General features: G+C 37.6%; 1 protein-coding gene across 1 annotated transcript in view; it reads left to right on the forward strand.

The window, feature by feature from the left end:
• LOC134535536 (programmed cell death 6-interacting protein) overlaps positions 1–18,958 on the forward strand; it is a 109,620-nt gene that overhangs the window by 50,038 nt on the left and 40,624 nt on the right. Inside the window, exons 10-13 of the mRNA XM_063374685.1 lie at positions 2,113–2,430; positions 7,390–7,605; positions 11,422–11,577; positions 17,378–17,528. Coding sequence (XP_063230755.1) covers positions 2,113–2,430; positions 7,390–7,605; positions 11,422–11,577; positions 17,378–17,528 — 841 coding nt within the window. The remainder of the gene's footprint in view (positions 1–2,112; positions 2,431–7,389; positions 7,606–11,421; positions 11,578–17,377; positions 17,529–18,958) is intronic.

An 18,958-nucleotide genomic window follows, 5' to 3' on the forward strand; every position in this document is an offset into this window, starting at 1 on the left:
TTTACGCATGCGCGCACTTATTCGTTACAAAGAACGATGTTTGTTTATTAAGAAAAGTATAATTTGGAAATTTGTCGTCCAAGTTTTTTACTGTTTATTAAAGGTATTGTGTGTGTAGACAAAGTTTGAGATTGGAACAGAAACAACGTAAGAAAGTATTTTTTACAAATTATAAATATGTATGTTTTTGTTTTTTATTATCGCGTATTTTCACGTTTTTTGTTCTTATCTTAAAAGAGATATTATAATAAAGCTGCTCTAATGAGATTTTATTGTTTCTTGGTTAACAAAAGCTGTTAATTATCAAATACTTTTAATTGTTTATATTCAATTTATTATTATTTACGCGACGTCATACTGTACGCGTACGAAATACAACTCGATTCGTTGCTGTTACATAACATAGAATGTTATGCGGTATCAGAAGTAACGAGTAACGATACGAAAGTAACGAGTACTAATTGTTATAGTAACGAATACATACGGGTACACTTTTTTTAGTTACTTTTACACCTCTACTGAAGTGCCAAGGAGTTGGACGAAAAGGGTAGGAGAAAATGCTGTGTCGTTGCGGGAAGTAGATAACACTTCTACGTGCGAGATACGTGGGTGGCCGAGCGGGCGGGCTGGTAGTATTGCATCACCGCGCGGAGAGCAGCGGAGAGCAGGAAGCGTCCCTCATGATGTATGATAAGATAAAGCGGTGAACGTGTAGCTTACGCTACATAGCATAAATTAACTACCGAAGGAAACAAAGAATTATAAACGAATTATATACAGTTTTTTGGTTAAAATAAAGATTTACGGTCATTGTAAACAACGTTAATGTGAATCGGCGACAACTTAAATTGAAACATGAGTACTCAAACATTAGCGACGTTAATCCGAAACGACGTAAATCGGTACGACGTAAATAGAGGACTTACTGTATGTAAATGTGTAAAGACAGTGACTTTATATTTCTGATATTTCAAATAATCCTAGACTTTCTTAGGCCTTGCCTTACAAATGTGTAATTTTTGACTAATCCCTCTCTTTCTTAAAACTACAGATTTTTAATGAACTCGTGTAAATGATAACACTCAAAGCGGCTTGCATAAAATAGGTTTTCCTTCATACTGTTAAAGACTAGAGCATGTTAGTAAATATTAGGCTGTTTAATGGCATAAAAGCTTGGGAAGGTATTTTTTATGCTCCTGCCATACCATAAATCAGGACGAAATATTCCAAATTGAAAATATAGGAAACATGTGGAAAAATCCAAAATGGCAGCGACTAATTCCTGTATGCGTAATTGCTTTTCCTAATGGTGACATGAAGAATGATTTCATAACCATAATGTCTCTTATTAACTGGTAACAAATTATATAAGACAATCATAGTCTCTGAAAAATCCTAGCAAGTGGTTAGTAAAATTGTGGAAAATAAGTGTCTGATAGAAATTCTACTTTGTTAATTGTGTGATAGAATTTTTTAGGTGCAATATTTCAAAAGTCTAATTGCTTAAGAGATCAAGTTTCTTATCACAGTGCCTGTTTTGATGTACACATCCATTTTGCCTAATGAAGTTTTGTAATTGTAGGTATTTGGTGGCTGTGGTAGGTAATATTGTGTGCTCATTTGGCGAATGTTGAAGTTCAATTCTAACACCTCAGCACTGCTCAAATTTATGACCTCAGAATCGGTACTCAAGAGGTTGTAATATCCTTTTAGGTATGTAATGTTAAAAATAAAATAACAATTATACATATTTTTGAATAATCTTTACTATGAAGTAATCTTGAAGATTACAGAGACTAACATTAAAAAAAAACTAAAACTGGGTTAGTTATTGTTTTGATAAGTAGTCTGCAGGAGTGCCGCGACAGTTCCAAACGAGTTCCGAGAGTTCTGAGATTTTCACGAGTAAAGGGAAGTGTGACATGGGTGAGAGACCTCCGAACCCAGAACTCCCCATATTATAAATTGTAACAGTACTTTGTCTCGTCGATAACAACGTAATGATAAATGAATACACTACAAGTCTGGGATATAGGGTAAGGAAGGGGCCGAGCCTGTTGTAAGTATAAGACCAGAATCACGAACGGGAATGCCCTGCGGTGTCGGGAACAGGCGGAGAGGATGCTGCGAGACGAGCAGGAGTCGGACGACCAGCTGCGAGAGCAGTTCAAGGAGCGCTGGACCCGCACGCCCTCGTCCAAGCTGACGGAGACGTTCCGCGCCAACGCCGCCAAGTACCGGGAGATCATCGAGAACGCGGTGAAGGCGGACCGGGTGGTGCAGGGCAAGTTCGAGGCCCACCGCCGGGGCATGCAGCTGCTGAGCCAGGACGCGCACGAGATGGCAGCGGCCGTGCCGACGGCGGGACCGGGCGGGGCCGGCCTGCACGACACCTCTGCCGCCCGGCAGCTGCGCGGGCTCGTGGAGCAGGTGCCGCAGAGTGTCCACGATCACACTCGCACCAGGACATGAACCTTCATTAAAGCCTAGTGTTGAATTTTTTTTGTACATAATCATCTAATATTCAACTTTATCTTTATCTTCACTTTAGAGGATTATAGTCAAGGCATATCTCTCTGGTGGAACTGCCAGTTGTTGACTGGTTTCAACTGGGAAATGCATTTCAAATAACGTTTCAAATTCATGTTAACTTGAAACAACATATAAAAACAACCCTTCCATCAAATTAAAATAGTTACAAGTCAAGAACAACTTTTTTTGTATGATGTGGAACTCTGAACTCCTGAATCTGACTTGCATTTACCTGTTTCATCTTAAAAATTGAGTGAACTCCAAAAATCTCAAAATTTGAGATCTGACAGGTAAAAGTAGCATCATAGGTAGAGATGTTGATTTATAGTAGGGATGGGCCGGTCGAATCCTCGAATCCTCGTATCCCACCGAATCTCTAGTATTCGAAAGATTCGAAATTCGAGGGAAAAGATTCGGGATTCGAGGAAAAACATTGATGTAAATGTAGTACTTTAAAAACTTAAATGCTTACAATTTACTTGGCCTGTTTACGTTTTCCTTGGAACACATCCTATTGAGGTACAGTAGAACCTCGTTAATACGTGATGGTCAGGACCGAGATAATCACGGATTACCGAATTTCACGGACTAGCGATTAAAAGCCCGGAAGGTCTTGTCAAGCTTCTCAGACACCGGCGTGCAGCTGGGTTAAGGCCGTTCACGGTAAGGGCCGGCAGTCTTCGAATTAGTTTCTCGGCTTAAAAATGTCTAGCTAGCCATTAGTTCACGGTCATTTACAACAGCCGAAGAGAGAAAGATAAGATCGTGCTGACCTTGCACCTCCCCCCCTCCCCATCGTACAGCCGAATGCCAGCCAGACACGTCACTCGCCAGGCGCCTGCCGTGCGTTGGCGGGTGGCAACAAACAAAGGGAGACGGGAAGCAGGCGTCAGTACATCCCCCTCAAGTTTAAAGAGTGACAAATGTGACAGCTGAAAGGGGGGCGACACAAAGGGTCAGTACAAACAGCGTTGCAGAGTTTGGCGGCCCACGTGATGGCTTTTAAATCGTCCCGGATTATCCGATTCCCGAATTAGCGCATCACGGATTAACAAGGTTCTACTGTATTGTACTTTATATTCGTTATTATATAAAAAAAAAATTATGAAGCATGTACTGATTTGGGAAACTTACTTTATATTCATGAACATGGATGCATTGTCGCTACATTGGCATTAAATAAGGCTTAAATCACATATGTATTCTCAGAATATGCTAAAAAATAAAATAAAGCACATTTAGGATCTAGACTAAATATGAATCTTTTTTTTTTTTTTAAAAATAACTTTACCCGAGAAATCTGTTACTTAGTAATACAACAATAATGCCGACTTTCATCACATTTACGGTCGCACATGTAGTAATAACAATGAAATAATTAATGACAAAAATTAATACATTACACAATTATTATTTTAATAGCAATTCAGTTTTAAATATTCTGATACATTCTATTTATGAATTTTTTTAGGACCAAGTTTGGTTTGTGTAGACTACCAACGTTAAAATATGTATTATCTGAGAATTCCATGATGGCCAACCAATGAATTTGTTAGCCAATCATTTTGAGCAACATAAAAAATAACTAATATTAATATAAAAAATTTTAATGGGCAAACTAGAGAAAACACCCCGTCACTTTTATCTTCGGGCATATTAATCATTATGCTTTAGTGAGGCTTAATTTTAAAAGACGCACAACAATATTTCTTATGGCCTAAAACCATTGAAGCCAAGATGGCGCCTTTTAGTTTCCATTAAATATTTCAGGAATGCATTTACCTTCATTTGGGACTTTAAACAAATGTCAAGTTGGTAACTACAAAATATTGTTCCGTCGGATGTTGAATTTTGTTTTCCGATTTCCGTGGATACATGAATCACTGTACTCACAGATAATGCCTGAATGCCTTAAATCCACCAAGTCGGATTCTATAGCAATAGATGAAGTGACCAGATTCTTACGTGATCCTACAGTTAACCCAGAAATAAACATTCTCGAATACTGGAAAACTCAGTCTGCGTGTTCACCCAGGCTACATAAACTGTCCAAAAAATATTTGTGTTCACCACCTGCGACAGTGTTCTCTGAACGTTTGTTCAGCACTGCAGGAAACATATGTGACCAAAAACAGAATCGTCTTGATCCAGACCGTGTCAAATACTTGTTTTTTTAAATAAAAATTTAAAGGGTTAAATAATTCTGCATAATGTTTAATTTTTTTCTCTTAACTTATAAATTATTTTATAATTAACCCTTGAGAACTGGATTCGGATTCGAGGGGTGGATTCGAGGTACTGTTTGGGATTCAGATTCGAGATTCGGATTTGAGAAAAATGGGATTCGAACCATCACTAATTTATAGCATTTAAAATAATAACATTTAGCATTTTGAATTTGAAATTTAGCATTTTGTAGCATTTTTAAAAAAAAAAGATTTAGCCAATTCTCTCATTTTACATAACTGAAGAAAAGTATATTTTTAAAAAGCATTAAATAATACACATATTATTTATTAACAACCACAGAAATAAAGATCTAGCTCAACTACAAAGATAGCCTATCTGGCAGGTTTCCAAACAACATTTTAGCACTTATGAGTGCAATAAATTGAATACTTAAAATTACAATAAATATTTTTTAGCCGTGTTCATGGCCATAGTTGATGTAGAGTGCACAAATAATGTTATTCCACTGAAATAACAGCATTGAAACTTAGCATGGAACAAGTTTCCACAGTTTCTTCTTTCATCCTACTGCGGAAATCTGTCACAATAAGGTTGTATCTGCTGCAGAACTTTTTTTTTTCAGCCGACTTCTCGGTGAATCTTTTTTTTTTTTTTTTTTTGCAGCCTGATGTCCCTCAGATTTAATGTGCTTTTCAAGTACATCTTTTTTTTCCACTCCAGACGGCGATTATATATATCGCATTAAAATATTTGTATCACTTTTGTAGAACTGTTCACTTTTGTATTCATTTATGTGATCGCGAATGGAAATTACGTTTCGTCCCATTTTTACCACGAGAAATAACAGTAAACAACATTCAGGAGTATGCACGTATTTGTAAACACACCACCTTCCACAGACTACACAAGAACGCGGCTTTCACGTGAAATACAGCCAGAAAATGGGAATTGTTAGCGCGGCGAAGCAGAGATGTCGCAATATGGCGGCCTAAAAACTTGTACTCTGCAAGATGACGGACACTCTTCCAGCTAGTTGTTCTTTGCTTTGTTTACAATCGCGAGGCACGGATGGCCTTTTTTCAATATTTACGAACAATAGTGTTGTGAATGACGTGACAATAAGATACTTGTGCTGAATACGCCATAAAATGATGGTTTATTTTGATACTGAACTGAAACGAAATACAATCGCTAAATAAATTGTGTAGAATGAAGATGAATCTATGTTTTTTTACCTTGATTTTGCATTTATCTCTGAATAGTCTAGATTTCGCATTATATAGCGTAAAAAATATAATTTAGCATATTTTCGCATCTATTTCGTGAAAACAAAAAATCACCATCCCTAATCATAGGTAGAGATGGTGATTTATAGCATTAAAAATAATAACATTTAGCATTTTGAATTTGAAATTTAGCATTTTGTAGCATTTTTAAAAACAAGATTTACCCAATTCTCTCATTTTACATTACCGAAGAAAAGTAAATTTTTAAAAGCATTAAATAATACACATAAGTTATTAATTATTAACAACCACAGAAATAAAGATCTAGCACGACTACAAAGATAGCCTATCTTGGCAGGTTTCCAAACAACTTTTTAGCACTTATGAGTGCAATAAATTGAATACTTAAAATTGCAATAAATATTTCTTAGCCGTGTTCATGGCCATAGTTGATGTAGAGTGCACAAATAATGTTATTGAATCTCGTTTTTTCAATTTTTTTTTTTTGTTTTTTCAATTTTCGCCTTTTTTTGGTTTACGATCTTTCCAGAAACTGTTGCTTGCTGTTTTACCGACTTTTTTCCTTCATCCGATTTCTCTGTGAATCTTTTTTTTGCAGCCTGATGTCCCTCAGATTTAATGTGCTTTTCAAGTACATCTTTTTTTTTCCACTCCAGACGGCGATTATATATATCGCATTAAAATATTTGTATCACTTTTGTAGAACTGTTCACTTTTGTATTCATTTATGTGATCGCGAATGGAAATTACGTTTCGTCCCATTTTTACCACGAGAAATAACAGTAAACAACATTCAGGAGTATGCACGTATTTGTAAACACACCACCTTCCACAGACTACACAAGAACGCGGCTTTCACGTGAAATACAGCCAGAAAATGGGAATTGTTAGCGCGGCGAAGCAGAGATGTCGCAATATGGCGGCCTAAAAACTTGTACTCTGCAAGATGACGGACACTCTTCCAGCTAGTTGTTCTTTGCTTTGTTTACAATCGCGAGGCACGGATGGCCTTTTTTCAATATTTACGAACAATAGTGTTGTGAATGACGTGACAATAAGATACTTGTGCTGAATACGCCATAAAATGATGGTTTCTTTTGATACTGAACTGAAACGAAATACAATCTGTAAATAAATTGTGTAGAGTGAAGACGAATCTACGTTTTTTACCTTGATTTCGCATTTATCTCGGAATAGTCTAGATTTCGCATTTTATAGCGGGGAAAAAAAAATATAATTTAGGATATTTTCGCATCTATTTCGCGAAAACGAAAAATCACCATCCCTAATCATAGGTAAAGTGTACTACGTTTAGGTCTACATTATTGTAGATTTCGTAAATGATGAAAGATATTTTAGTTATTAGCTGTGTCCATTGTATCTTTCGTATGAATTTTTTGAAGTGGTTTTGTGGTTGCAGGTGGAAACGCTGAAGGCGGAACGCGATGCCATCGAGCACGAGCTGAAGTCGGCCACCACGGACATCAAGCAGTCGTTCCTGTCGGCGCTGGCGAGGGACGGGGCCGTGGACGGGGAGGTGATGTCGGTGGAGACCTTGGGGAAGGTGTTCGGGCCCCTGCAGAAGCAAGTGAAGGAGAGCTTGGAGCGGCAGGAGGCGCTCATGGCAGAGATACAGGTGCGAGCTCAGACTGAGCCTTGTAATATTAGAGTGAGTCCATTTTGGGCTTACAGTCAGCTGATGTAAACGTTGGGGCATATATTTGTTTACGAATTTTTCTCTTACACATTATAGTTTTTGTTCAAGTCATTAAATTTAATACTCTTGCTCTACACAGTACTTATTTTAGTATCCATATCATCAACTCCTTTCAACCTGTGGCCAGGTCAGCTAGGAAAAATGTTCCCATCTTCATCTCTACCTCCACCATCACTCTGTTCTGTTGGTCTCCTCTCCTCACTCCGTAAACCATCTGCTCTTCCTACCTACTACTTTGTCTTCAATAGGGTAGCCTTCTTGTGTACTTCAACTCCATTATTTTTCGAGGCAGACTCTCTTTTTTTCCATTCTCTGGACATGTCCATACCATCTCATTCTTGCTTTTTACATGATCTCATTCTAATCCTGTACTCCTGCTCTTGCTTGCACTATCTCATTCCTGATCCTGTCTTGTCTCGTAATTGCCAACGTAATCCTCATAAACTTCATACCAGTTACTCTGATCATCCCAGCATCTCTTTGTCTACAGTAAGTCTCTGCCTCGTGATTATGAGCACATAATAAGGACCATATTTACTAGGCATGGTCGGGCAGAGAAATTTGACTTCGGGCGGGCTCAGGCGGGTAATTGTCCAAATTTTCGGGCTCGGGCAATCTCGGTCGGGCATCAAAATCAACAGTTAATGAAATAAATTTTGAACATAAAATAGTCGTACTTAAGTTTGCATTGACAAACCTGAACTGTTTTTATGTATTTACTATACCGCACTGATATGAAAGTTAAACATTAAACTAAAAAATAGAGTGCATATTAATCTTGGAAATAAAGTGCTTATTAACTAAATTGTGTTTGGGTAGCTGCTTGAAGGTTCATTGTCACTGCTGATTGACCTACACTTCCACTGGTATCCATTTTGGTAAAATAATGACATGAATTAAATAGAAACAATTCACAACCACTTTCTGCAAATGCCACGCAACTACAATGTGTGTAATTAAAGTCAGCTTATAATCCTTCTCGCGCACAGCAAGCAGCTCCACCGGCCTTGAACACTACTTTGTGACTATTGAGCAGTGAGCATCCGCCGTGCGTGCGCGCGTGTGTGTGTGTGTATGTGTGTGTGTGTGTGAGAGAGAGAGAGAGAGAGAGGCGGGCGACCAGCTGCATCGTTAGTCAGCCAGCGAGAGTAACGGTAAATGTTGACCTTGACCACTTCCGCTTGCTGCAGGGCTCGCTCTCTTATATCTGTCTCCCCCTCCCACAAACACACTTGCTGACCGGGTACCTTCTTTATCTTATCTCTCACGCACACTCACTTCACCGGCTGGTGCCGGGACGGCGGCGGCGTGGCATGTTCCTGCAACTGCCGCGTTCCAAAAAAAGAAGCTTTGTTTACTTGCGCCGTGCGGTATTGCCGTTTTCCAAGGTGCCCGATATTTTCGGGCACTGAAATACCCGCCCGGAATTTCGGGTATACTTGATACCCGAAACACTGCCCGAAATTTCGGGTACCCGACCATCCCTAATATTTACCCTCCATGTCGTATCAGTCGCACCCTTACTTTTGGGCAAAAAAATCGTAACATTTTCACTATAAGGGTTGCCCTCAAATATGAGTCGCAACATATAACTGGCTCCAGTTGAAAACGAGTGATGTCTTTATGGTTCATGTCTCAGCTTATTGCTGCACAAAATGGTACTGATGTCCTTCGTCTTTTCCTCTTCAGCCTTTGTGGCCCTTCCTCCTCCCTCCCCCTTCATCTTAGCATTATCTAACAAAAATTACAAAGGAAAAAAGTGCTATTTTTTATACCCTTCCCTTCCTGTCTTCTCCAAGAGAGAAAAGACAGCAGGCTATTTCCTTGTCAATATTTTTTGTCAGTTTCTTCAATAAAAAAAAAGCACGCCCTTTACAGCAGTTTTGTTATGAATGGAATGTTGCAGTAGAAAGCGTAGGAAATTTCATGCAAAAACAATGTTTGGACACAGTTGCTTCATAAAAACCTGTTAAGATAGATGTGGTAATTGTGTACGGTGCCAGTTCACAATGATGAGAGAGGGAGGGAGAACCGTAAACACTGCTGCGTTGTCACACGCACTTACACACACGTGCGCACACACAGCTGAGATATTTTAATTAAACAATTTATATTTATTTATGACATTTATTAAAAACCAACGTAGGCTAGTTTTTTTAAGCATAGTCAACTACAACAGTGCAATGTTAATTTTTTTTACCCAAAATGGAAATTTTTGCATATGGGTTGCAGTACATTTTATTAAATAAAAAGTCATAAAATCTGTGACCGATATGCAGGTGAACACGGTTTTATACAACACTTGTTTGCATTTAAATGGCACCTTTCTCTTCTACATCAAAGATCTCACCCACATCTCCTTGTTGCATCTCCTGTTGTCCTTACTAGTCACAAAAAAATCAAAACTCTGGTTGCATGGAAATTTGAACATACAAAGCACCGTCATATTGAAAATATTCAACATTGTGCCAACTGAGTGCGCGGTGACACTTGTTTTTCACAGTTCTTTTTAGTGGTGCACCGATATGACTTTACTGATTACCGATTCGATTACCGATTATGAGAGCAATAATCGGCAGATACCGATTCAGTTACCGATTATAATGAAGAAATTTTTTTAAGTGTAATAATGCACACAAAAATTTTTATTCCCATGTGAATTTAATAACAAGATAAGGTAAAGTCGAGAATACAGTTATAGGTAATAACAGTATAAAAATATATAAAATACACTATTAAGTCATTGCAAAGTGTAAATTAAATTAACTTCTATTTATATTTGTTATTGTAAACAACTTGAACTACAGACTAATAATTGTAATTTACAATGGGTAAGTTTTTGTTGCGGAAAACTAGCATTATTATTGACTATCACATAAGGTTGCATCAAGAAATTACCGTTTAACAATGTAAACATGCTGCTTTATTTTGTTCACTTGAGTTTATAGAAAAATGTTTCCACACTTCACTTTTTTTCTCCCTACTCGCCATCTCACTATAATTATATAAAAATGACTAAAAACCAATACTAGCACATGTGATTTTATTTATGTTGACTGAATATATAAAATTATAAATACTTTTTCACTTATCACGTCATACAAATAACAAACGGATAATGTTACCAAAGACGCCCATAACGAGTTTGTAAAACGCAGTGATAAAAACTAGAAGGCATCGGGACCACGATTTTGAACCGCTACTACGACTCGAAAAGATCGATTGTCATAGAATCCACTGCAACTGTTTGTGGTATTTTAATTGCGTGCCATCTATTTTACGTCTCTGGCTATAGGTAATGTACAAGGCCACTAAACAAAGAAACGTAAATAAACGTGTAGGAAAAATGTCTTTTTTATTGTTCGAGGCAATGAGATTTATTAAACTTAACGAAATATCTGTAATTATATGATGGGGTTAGATGAATTTTGTAATATATACACATATTACCGTATTTCATCCTAAAGTGTGTAACAAAATATTACACGGTAAAAACCTACTTAATTACGCCGGGACGTAAATAATCGGCAAAGTAATCGTTAAGATAATCGCCGATTACGATTAATCGGTAAGTACCCATAATCGCCGATTACGATTCATCGGTATCCGCATCGGTGCACCACTAGTTCTTTTGCTTGGTAAAAAAAAATGGTTTAATATAGCTGCCTGAAATTTGTTACTGCGCAACTTGCGTGTGCTGTCCATACATCATGACCGTGTGTGAGTGCGATACAGGCCCAGAACACAGAGTTCTGCAAGCAGAAGTCTGGAGCAGGTGCAGCCAACCAGCGGGAGGCTGTCCTGAAGGAGCTCGCTGCGGCCCATGACGCCTTCACCGAGCTCCAGAACAACCTGAAGGAGGGAACCAAGTTCTACAACGACCTCACTCAGGTCAGCTCTGTGCAGACGTACCTGTGGTTGTGCGCTGGTCAACTACTTCTGGTGTAGTCTTTTCCAGCTCTTTGTTTTGGCTGTTGAGAAGCCAATCACAGCCAATTACAACCACTCAGTTCACCTAAAATTGTAATTGTAACTGGAACAACAAAGTCCTAGGGGGTGTCAAAATTCAAATTTCCTCTTTCCCCAAATTTGGAGCAGTTGTTTCATGGTCTGGCTTATTTAGGTTTACCTTTAGTGGTGTACCAATGTAATTGTTTTAGTATCATTATCTGCTGATATTCCAATTTTACGGAGTTCTGATATAATTGTTTTCAACCGATACTTAAAAATACAGATACCCATGAAAAAAGTTCAATAATTTCACACATACCGTATGGTCCGAAAATAGGCCGACCCCTTCTACAGCACACTCAAAATCAGGGAAAACTGCATTTTTCAATTTATTTGCTTGAGCCCGCCAGCGATGCACATTCTTCTCGTCAACACCATATTTCTGCCCAGCTTCCACATTATTTGTGGTTTCTGCATATCTTATTACACTTACTTTTGAAATTGGCAGAAAAAAGCAAACAATGTTTATTTTTTGAATAATCAATAAAATAGCACGTAACGTAAGACAACAATATGATAGTGTTACGATTCAAAACACCCGTAAATTCCGCAGTTAAACTCGCGATATCGTTCACACGACAATCCGGATATTTGTCTGAAAATGTTTTAAAAACATTCAACACAAAAGTTTTCTGTGCACTTTTCAAAGGCTTTCCCGTTCTGTGTTTTACAAAACTCGGTCCGGCATCAGCCATAACAAACCGTGCGCGCACGAATCCGAAATACAACTGTTGCGCCGGGCATCAACTGTACACCGTACACACGGCGTCTGCTAACATAATTATAAGTAAATACTTGCTGACACATTAAACTGTATTGGATATCAATGGTGAAACGCTATAATGCTATATAACAACAATTCCTATAAAAAAGGCATGGTAAAAATACTTACAAATGGTACGTAACCAAGGGACTATTTCTTGCGCACGAATAATGTGCGCAGTGGCCGGCAGCCAATGAAAATGTTTGTTTACAAGAGGCTTTGTTTATTCCAAAACTCAGGTAAGAGTGAACGGAGAATACGGTAAATAACCTTACGGCAAAATAATTGCTGTTTTTACTAATTGTTTACTGTAAATACTACATTTTACAAGCAAATAAAATTACCGCAGCCTGTTAAATACAGTTAAAAAATAACCAGACCGAGCTTTTGAAAGCTATGTGCTACAAGTGACCACATCTGTGTACTTAACTTAAAATATGATACGTTATTGGGGTTAAGTGTGTTTATTATTTTTCTAAGTTGGAAAAATTACTAATTCCACGTAAGTACAGCATAATTTTAGGTTAATGAATTGTATATCTGATAACATTTTTATGCCATAATTGATTCTCCTTGAAATGTATGTGTTTAATTATACTATTTTGGCTAGCGCCCCATTATAGGCCGACTCTAGATTTCAAGGTTGACAAAACTGGCAAAAAAGGTCGGCGTATTTTCGGACCAATACGGTACAAGTTTTACCCATATTTTATATTTACGTTTATTTAGTTCTGTAGGCATCTTTTACTCCAATTTGTATGAACTTAAGGCAATGCTTAAATGATGTGTTCGTTAATTAGTCAAAGGAATAATGTGTATTGTGTAGGCCTGTGCGTATATTCAAATTTTCTAATATGAATAATAAAATATTCGTATTGGCGCAATGGCCGGGCAGACAAGCACAATGGCGCAATGCATAGTGCTTTTCACTCTGCTCAGATATTTTAACTAAACTATTTATACTTACTCATAACATACCTATTAAAAACCAACACAGGAGAGTTACTTGCACACATACCCTCTTTTATTGCATTATCGTCGCACCTATATTTTAGGCCATCAAAATTGGGATAAAAAAACTTCTCGCGTAAACTTGCATGATGTTTTTGTTCCCGCTAGTAGATGCCGAGCGCTTTGTGTAAGTATCTTTTCCGTATAAAACGATTTATTTTATAGTACAAATCTAATATTTATTCGATTATTACCACTTACCTATTTAATTAACGGAAATACGAAGTTGTCTGATGTGTAAATTTTATTTTAAAGACTTTTTAAACGTTATTTCCTTTATCTGATAGTATGCATCACCGCGATGTACCGCTTATAAAAATGTAGCCAGCGCATATTTCATGTTTGGTTATGTTGCTTCCCATATAGAGAGCATGTAGTCGAATATCGATATCTTGCCGATTGGATGCAACGCGCGCTCTCTGTCGAGTGCCGAGTTAGCTACATTTGATGGCCCGCATTCTTTCGTGGCAAGTGTGTACTACGACACGTTAGTTCACGTGAGATTCAAGTGGCTTACGTTCGCGTTAGAGTTTTGGTTTTTCTATTTAAAGTTAAAAGGTTTTTGTTTAATGATTATTAATATTAAATTTGGGGCGTGCTCTTGTATACTCCACCTTTTTTTAAATAAACGTACTTTCCATGAACGGGTTTTGTTTTTATGAATAACTGTACCTAACAAAAAAAAATTTCCGCATAATCGTCGCACGGCTACTTTTCAAACTTGATTTTAGAATAAAATGTGCAACGATTATGCGAGAAAACACTGTACTCAAGACACACTGAAATTATAATTTTTTTTACCTAAAACTATAAACTTGCATAAGAATCGCATTACACTTAATCAACTAAAAATAGTCATAAAATATGCCATATGCGGGTAAATACAGTAATATAAATTTTTTAATTTGATTGAATATATACTTTACCAATCATATTTATAATATCTCTCTAGTGCATGAAAAATTAATGTTAGTGTTTTACTACGCCAAGTAAGTATAACTTCTAACACATGTACTGTGTTTTATCGCATAATCGTCGCACATTTTATTCTAAAATCAAGTTCGAAAAGTAAGGGTGCGACGTTTATGTGAGAGAAAAAAAATTTTGTTATGTAAAGTTATTCATAAAAACAAAACCCATTCATGGAAAGTACATTTATTTAAAAAGTGAACTATAAAAGAGCAAGCCAAACAATTTAAATTTATAAGTCATACAACAAAAATCTTTCTTCAATTTTAAATAGAAAAACATCTGTGATCCAAATGCAAGCCGAATGAACGCGTAACTACCGTAGTACACAACACAAAAGAGTGCAGGCTATCGTATGTATTTAACTCAGCACCTGATAGAGAGTGTGCATTGTATGCAATCGGCGAGATATCGATATTTGGCTACGTGTGCGCGCTCTATACAGGAAGCAACATAACCAAACACGAATGATGCCAACTAGCACTGGCTGCATTTTTGTAAGTAGTACACCGCGGCGACGCAAACGAACAGATAAATATTGTAACGCTAAAAACGTCTTTAAAAAAAATTTACACGTCATACAACTTCGTATTTCCGTTAATTAAATAAGTAAGCGGTATTGTCCGAATAAATATTAGATTTCTACTTTAAAATACATTGTTTTATACGGAAAAAATACAGTAGAATCCCGCCGATGCGACCCCCCTCTGATGCAACCATTCCGTTTATACGACCGTTTTTTGAGAAAGCGTGAAAAATTTAAGTAGAGAAAGTAGAAAATTTGAGTAAAATCGGCTGAAAAACAAGTCTGTTACACTTTGTTGGACGCTATGTGTTCACGTTTATCTTGGCAGGAGCTGTACAGTAAGCAGGTAGGCATACAAAAGACGGCTAAAAATAGATACCACCCCTCTAGACTGTCCACGCGGCAGTGTCTAACCGAGCTCGACGCGTCCACTATCGCACGAAAAGCCGTCTCAGCTGTCATGTTATCTGACCCGCCCGCACGAAAAGCCGCTGTGGTAGCTTCTGCGAGAGCATAAGAAACTTGTCCGGCCAGGCTGGCAGTAGCGGCGGCTTGACGTCATACATGACGTGACGCTTACCTCTCCATCCCCTGCTAATTCTTCAAGGCTCATCCCTCCCAGAGCCACAAACCATGTAAAAACAACACCCCCACCCCCCTTTACCAACTAACATTTCAACACATTTCCTCCCTTATTTCAACCTTCTGCGTGAGAAACTGTCAGCATCCTCCTCCCCTCCAACACCGCGTGCGGCAAAAGCCAGGTTGTATAGTCCATTCTCGGTAAAATAAATATTTTTATGGGCTTATACGACTGTCCTTCGCCGTTAATAAATACTTAATAAGTTTAAGTTATTATGATACAGTTTGTTTATTAGTCACACAGCAGTTTCTGCTGAAAAATCACTAATACCTCGAATTTTATTGAATAGAAAAATTTAGCAGGGCCGTCAATATATTTATTTTACTGCATAGTTACTTTTCCATCTGCATTCCAACGTGTTTTGGTTTTCTTTTTTTTTTTTACGCTGCGAAGGGACGTGGAAAAGATAATTGCTTGAGCTGTCAAAATAAACATCGCTGGCGGCAAGGGCGGGAGCGCATCCCGTTGGTCTGTCGCTGTGATTATCTACTCCAAAAACATGTCACAGCATTTCAGGATAGCATTGTTCTTATATCTTTTGTTTATAGCCGAATGTATTCTTCCTGATCCACACAAGTTCCTTCGCCACGTTTTGAACAAAAATAACTACCAGCCGGCTAGCATAGCCGAACTCGCGTGACGCGAATTCATTTAGCGGAAGTATTTTATGTATTTGGATATATTTTGGAGGAGGGGGGGAAGGGTATTGCGACCATTCCATTTATAAGTCCGTTTTTCCATAAACCGTGAAGGGTTGCATCAGCGGGATTCTACTGTACCCACACAAAGTACTCATCCAAATTTTGACGCCCTAAAATATAGGTGCCGCGATTATGTACATGCAACGATTATGCGATAAAAGAGGGTACTTAAGTATATACACCTTTTTTTAAAAAAGTTATTTCCAATACATGGTATTATTGGCTGCATCACACTAGACATGATAATATCACAAATCAGGTTGGTCATGAAAGCTAGTGTAAAGAACAAATACCAGAAAATCACATGATTCAAGTGTAACACTGGGAAGATTGCCAAGTACCTGTAGTACTCTGGGGTAACTGCTGTGGTTTACTTCACACTCTATTCTTAAAATGTTAGAGCGTTCAGCCAATTTGGTGTTCGTCTTATTAGTCAACCATACACTTTTTGTCTGTCAGATGAGAAAATCTACAGTAAAGATGGTTGACGTTTTGTGTTTGTGTATGACTGTTTTGCTGATAAGTTAAGTAATGGACATAAATAAAAATAAGTTTAATTATACATGTGCATGTGTCCTAGACAAACTTCAAAGTACAAATATTGAGTCATGTCACTGAACGTCTACAAGATTGGGTTGTTTCTTTATAAGTGTAAAAAGAACAAAAGATCCATTTTGTACAACTGTTTTGAAAACTGTAAAAAAAATATGTGGTAGTAATTTGACATTTTATGAAGTTTTTTGTACTAATGAATGGCATTTCAAACAAATTTATCTGAAAAAAAGCATTTATTTAGAAAATTACGTAAACTATCATTTATGTTTGAAATTAGCAAAAAAAAAAAAATAGAACCAAATTTGTAGATTAGCAAAAATAATAGCTTCTATAGCAAGAGGATAATGTTTCCGGCCCTCTATATATCTTCTATCACTACTTACCATGATTTTACAATTTTATTCTGGAGAATGGCGGAATAATTTTTTAACACTCAGTTAAAAATAAACCATAGTCGGAGAGATGCAAATAGAGTAATATTATAAAACTTGTTTTTTTTTTATGTCTTTCAGTTGCTGGTGGTTTTCCAAAACAAAGTCTCGGACTACTGTTTTGCTCGTAAGACTGAGAAGGAAGAGCTGATGAAAGATGTGACGCAGAATATCAGTCGACAGCAGGTCCCATCAACACCGTATGCCCCTGCTCATCACAGTGCTGACAATGGTTAGTAGTGAATTGTGATTTGTGTAAGCTAGCATACTAGTGATGAGTCAGATTCCAATTTTCTCAAATCTGAATCTGGAATTGGAATCTCAAAGAGTACTTTGACTATACCCCTCAAATCCGAATCTAAGTCTCAAGGGTCCAAAATAAAATAATGTATAAGAATAAAAAATATTAAATATCGTGTTGAAACATTTAACGCTTACATTTTTATTTGTTGAAGTAAGTTTCCAGAAAAATACATACTGTCATTTTATTTTTTAGAATTAAAAATGAGTTATTAATAACAGTTGCAAGATCAAAAGAAAAAAATTTAAAAATCTATTTAGTACCGTGTTTTTTCGCATAATCGTCACACATTTTATTTGTTTGAAAAATAGGGGTGCAACAATTATGCAGAAAAAAAAAATTTGTTGGGTAAAGATACCGTATATACTCGTGTATAGCGCGCCCTTTTTTCCCCTCAAGTAAAGGAAAAAAATAAGGATGCTCGCTATACACGGAAAAAAAAAAGTGAGTAGATGCAGCGGGGAGTGGAAGTCGTTAACTGCCGGTGACGGGTGACGTTTCTGGCCAGCCCCCCACACATACGCACAAGCAACAAGGCCTCTCTTTCACACACACACGCACGCACACAACCTGGTCTCTCTCTCTCACACACACACACACACACACACACACACACACACACACACACACACACACACACATGTGCGCGCGCAAGCTCGCAGGTCTCTTGTTTATTTTTAGACCTCCCCCTCTACAGAAAGCCAACGCAGCTAGTAAAATAAAAAAGAGAGAGAGAGAGAGAGAGAGAGAGAATGTTGACACCAGTCCCCCCCTTCCACTTCCTTCGCTTTGTCGCAGCTGCTACCGGTGAGTCATCTAGTCCTCCGTGTCACATTCCTGCCTGCCTCCCTCCCTTCCTCCCGCCCACGTACCAGTTGTGACGATACAGCGCTTCATTATCTTCCGTCTACACAGCAGAGTTTAAGTATTTTCCTGACGCATCACCACACATCAATTTAAATTATCATTTGTTTCATACGTAATTACTTAACAGGTACCACAAAATGTTAGTACAATTTATTTACGGGAAAAACAAATTTTTTTTCTTTGAAATTTGTTGCAAAAATCGTGGTGCGCGCTATACACGAGGGCGCGCTATACACGAGTAAATACGGTATTCATAAAAACAAAACCCGTTCATGGAAAGAACGTTTATTTAAAAAAAGGTGGAATATTCAAGAGCACGCCAAACCATTTATATTAATGTTCATTAAACAAAGACCTTTCTTCAACTTTAAATAGAATAACTAAATATGTGACACGAACACAAGCGACGTCAATCTGTGACGTGAACTAACGCGTAACTACTGTCGTATACACATACCATGAAAGAGTGCGGGCTATCAAATGTAGTTAACTCG

This window comes from Bacillus rossius, chromosome 8 (genome assembly GCF_032445375.1).
Source record: "Bacillus rossius redtenbacheri isolate Brsri chromosome 8, Brsri_v3, whole genome shotgun sequence".
NCBI lineage: Eukaryota > Metazoa > Arthropoda > Insecta > Phasmatodea > Bacillidae > Bacillus > Bacillus rossius.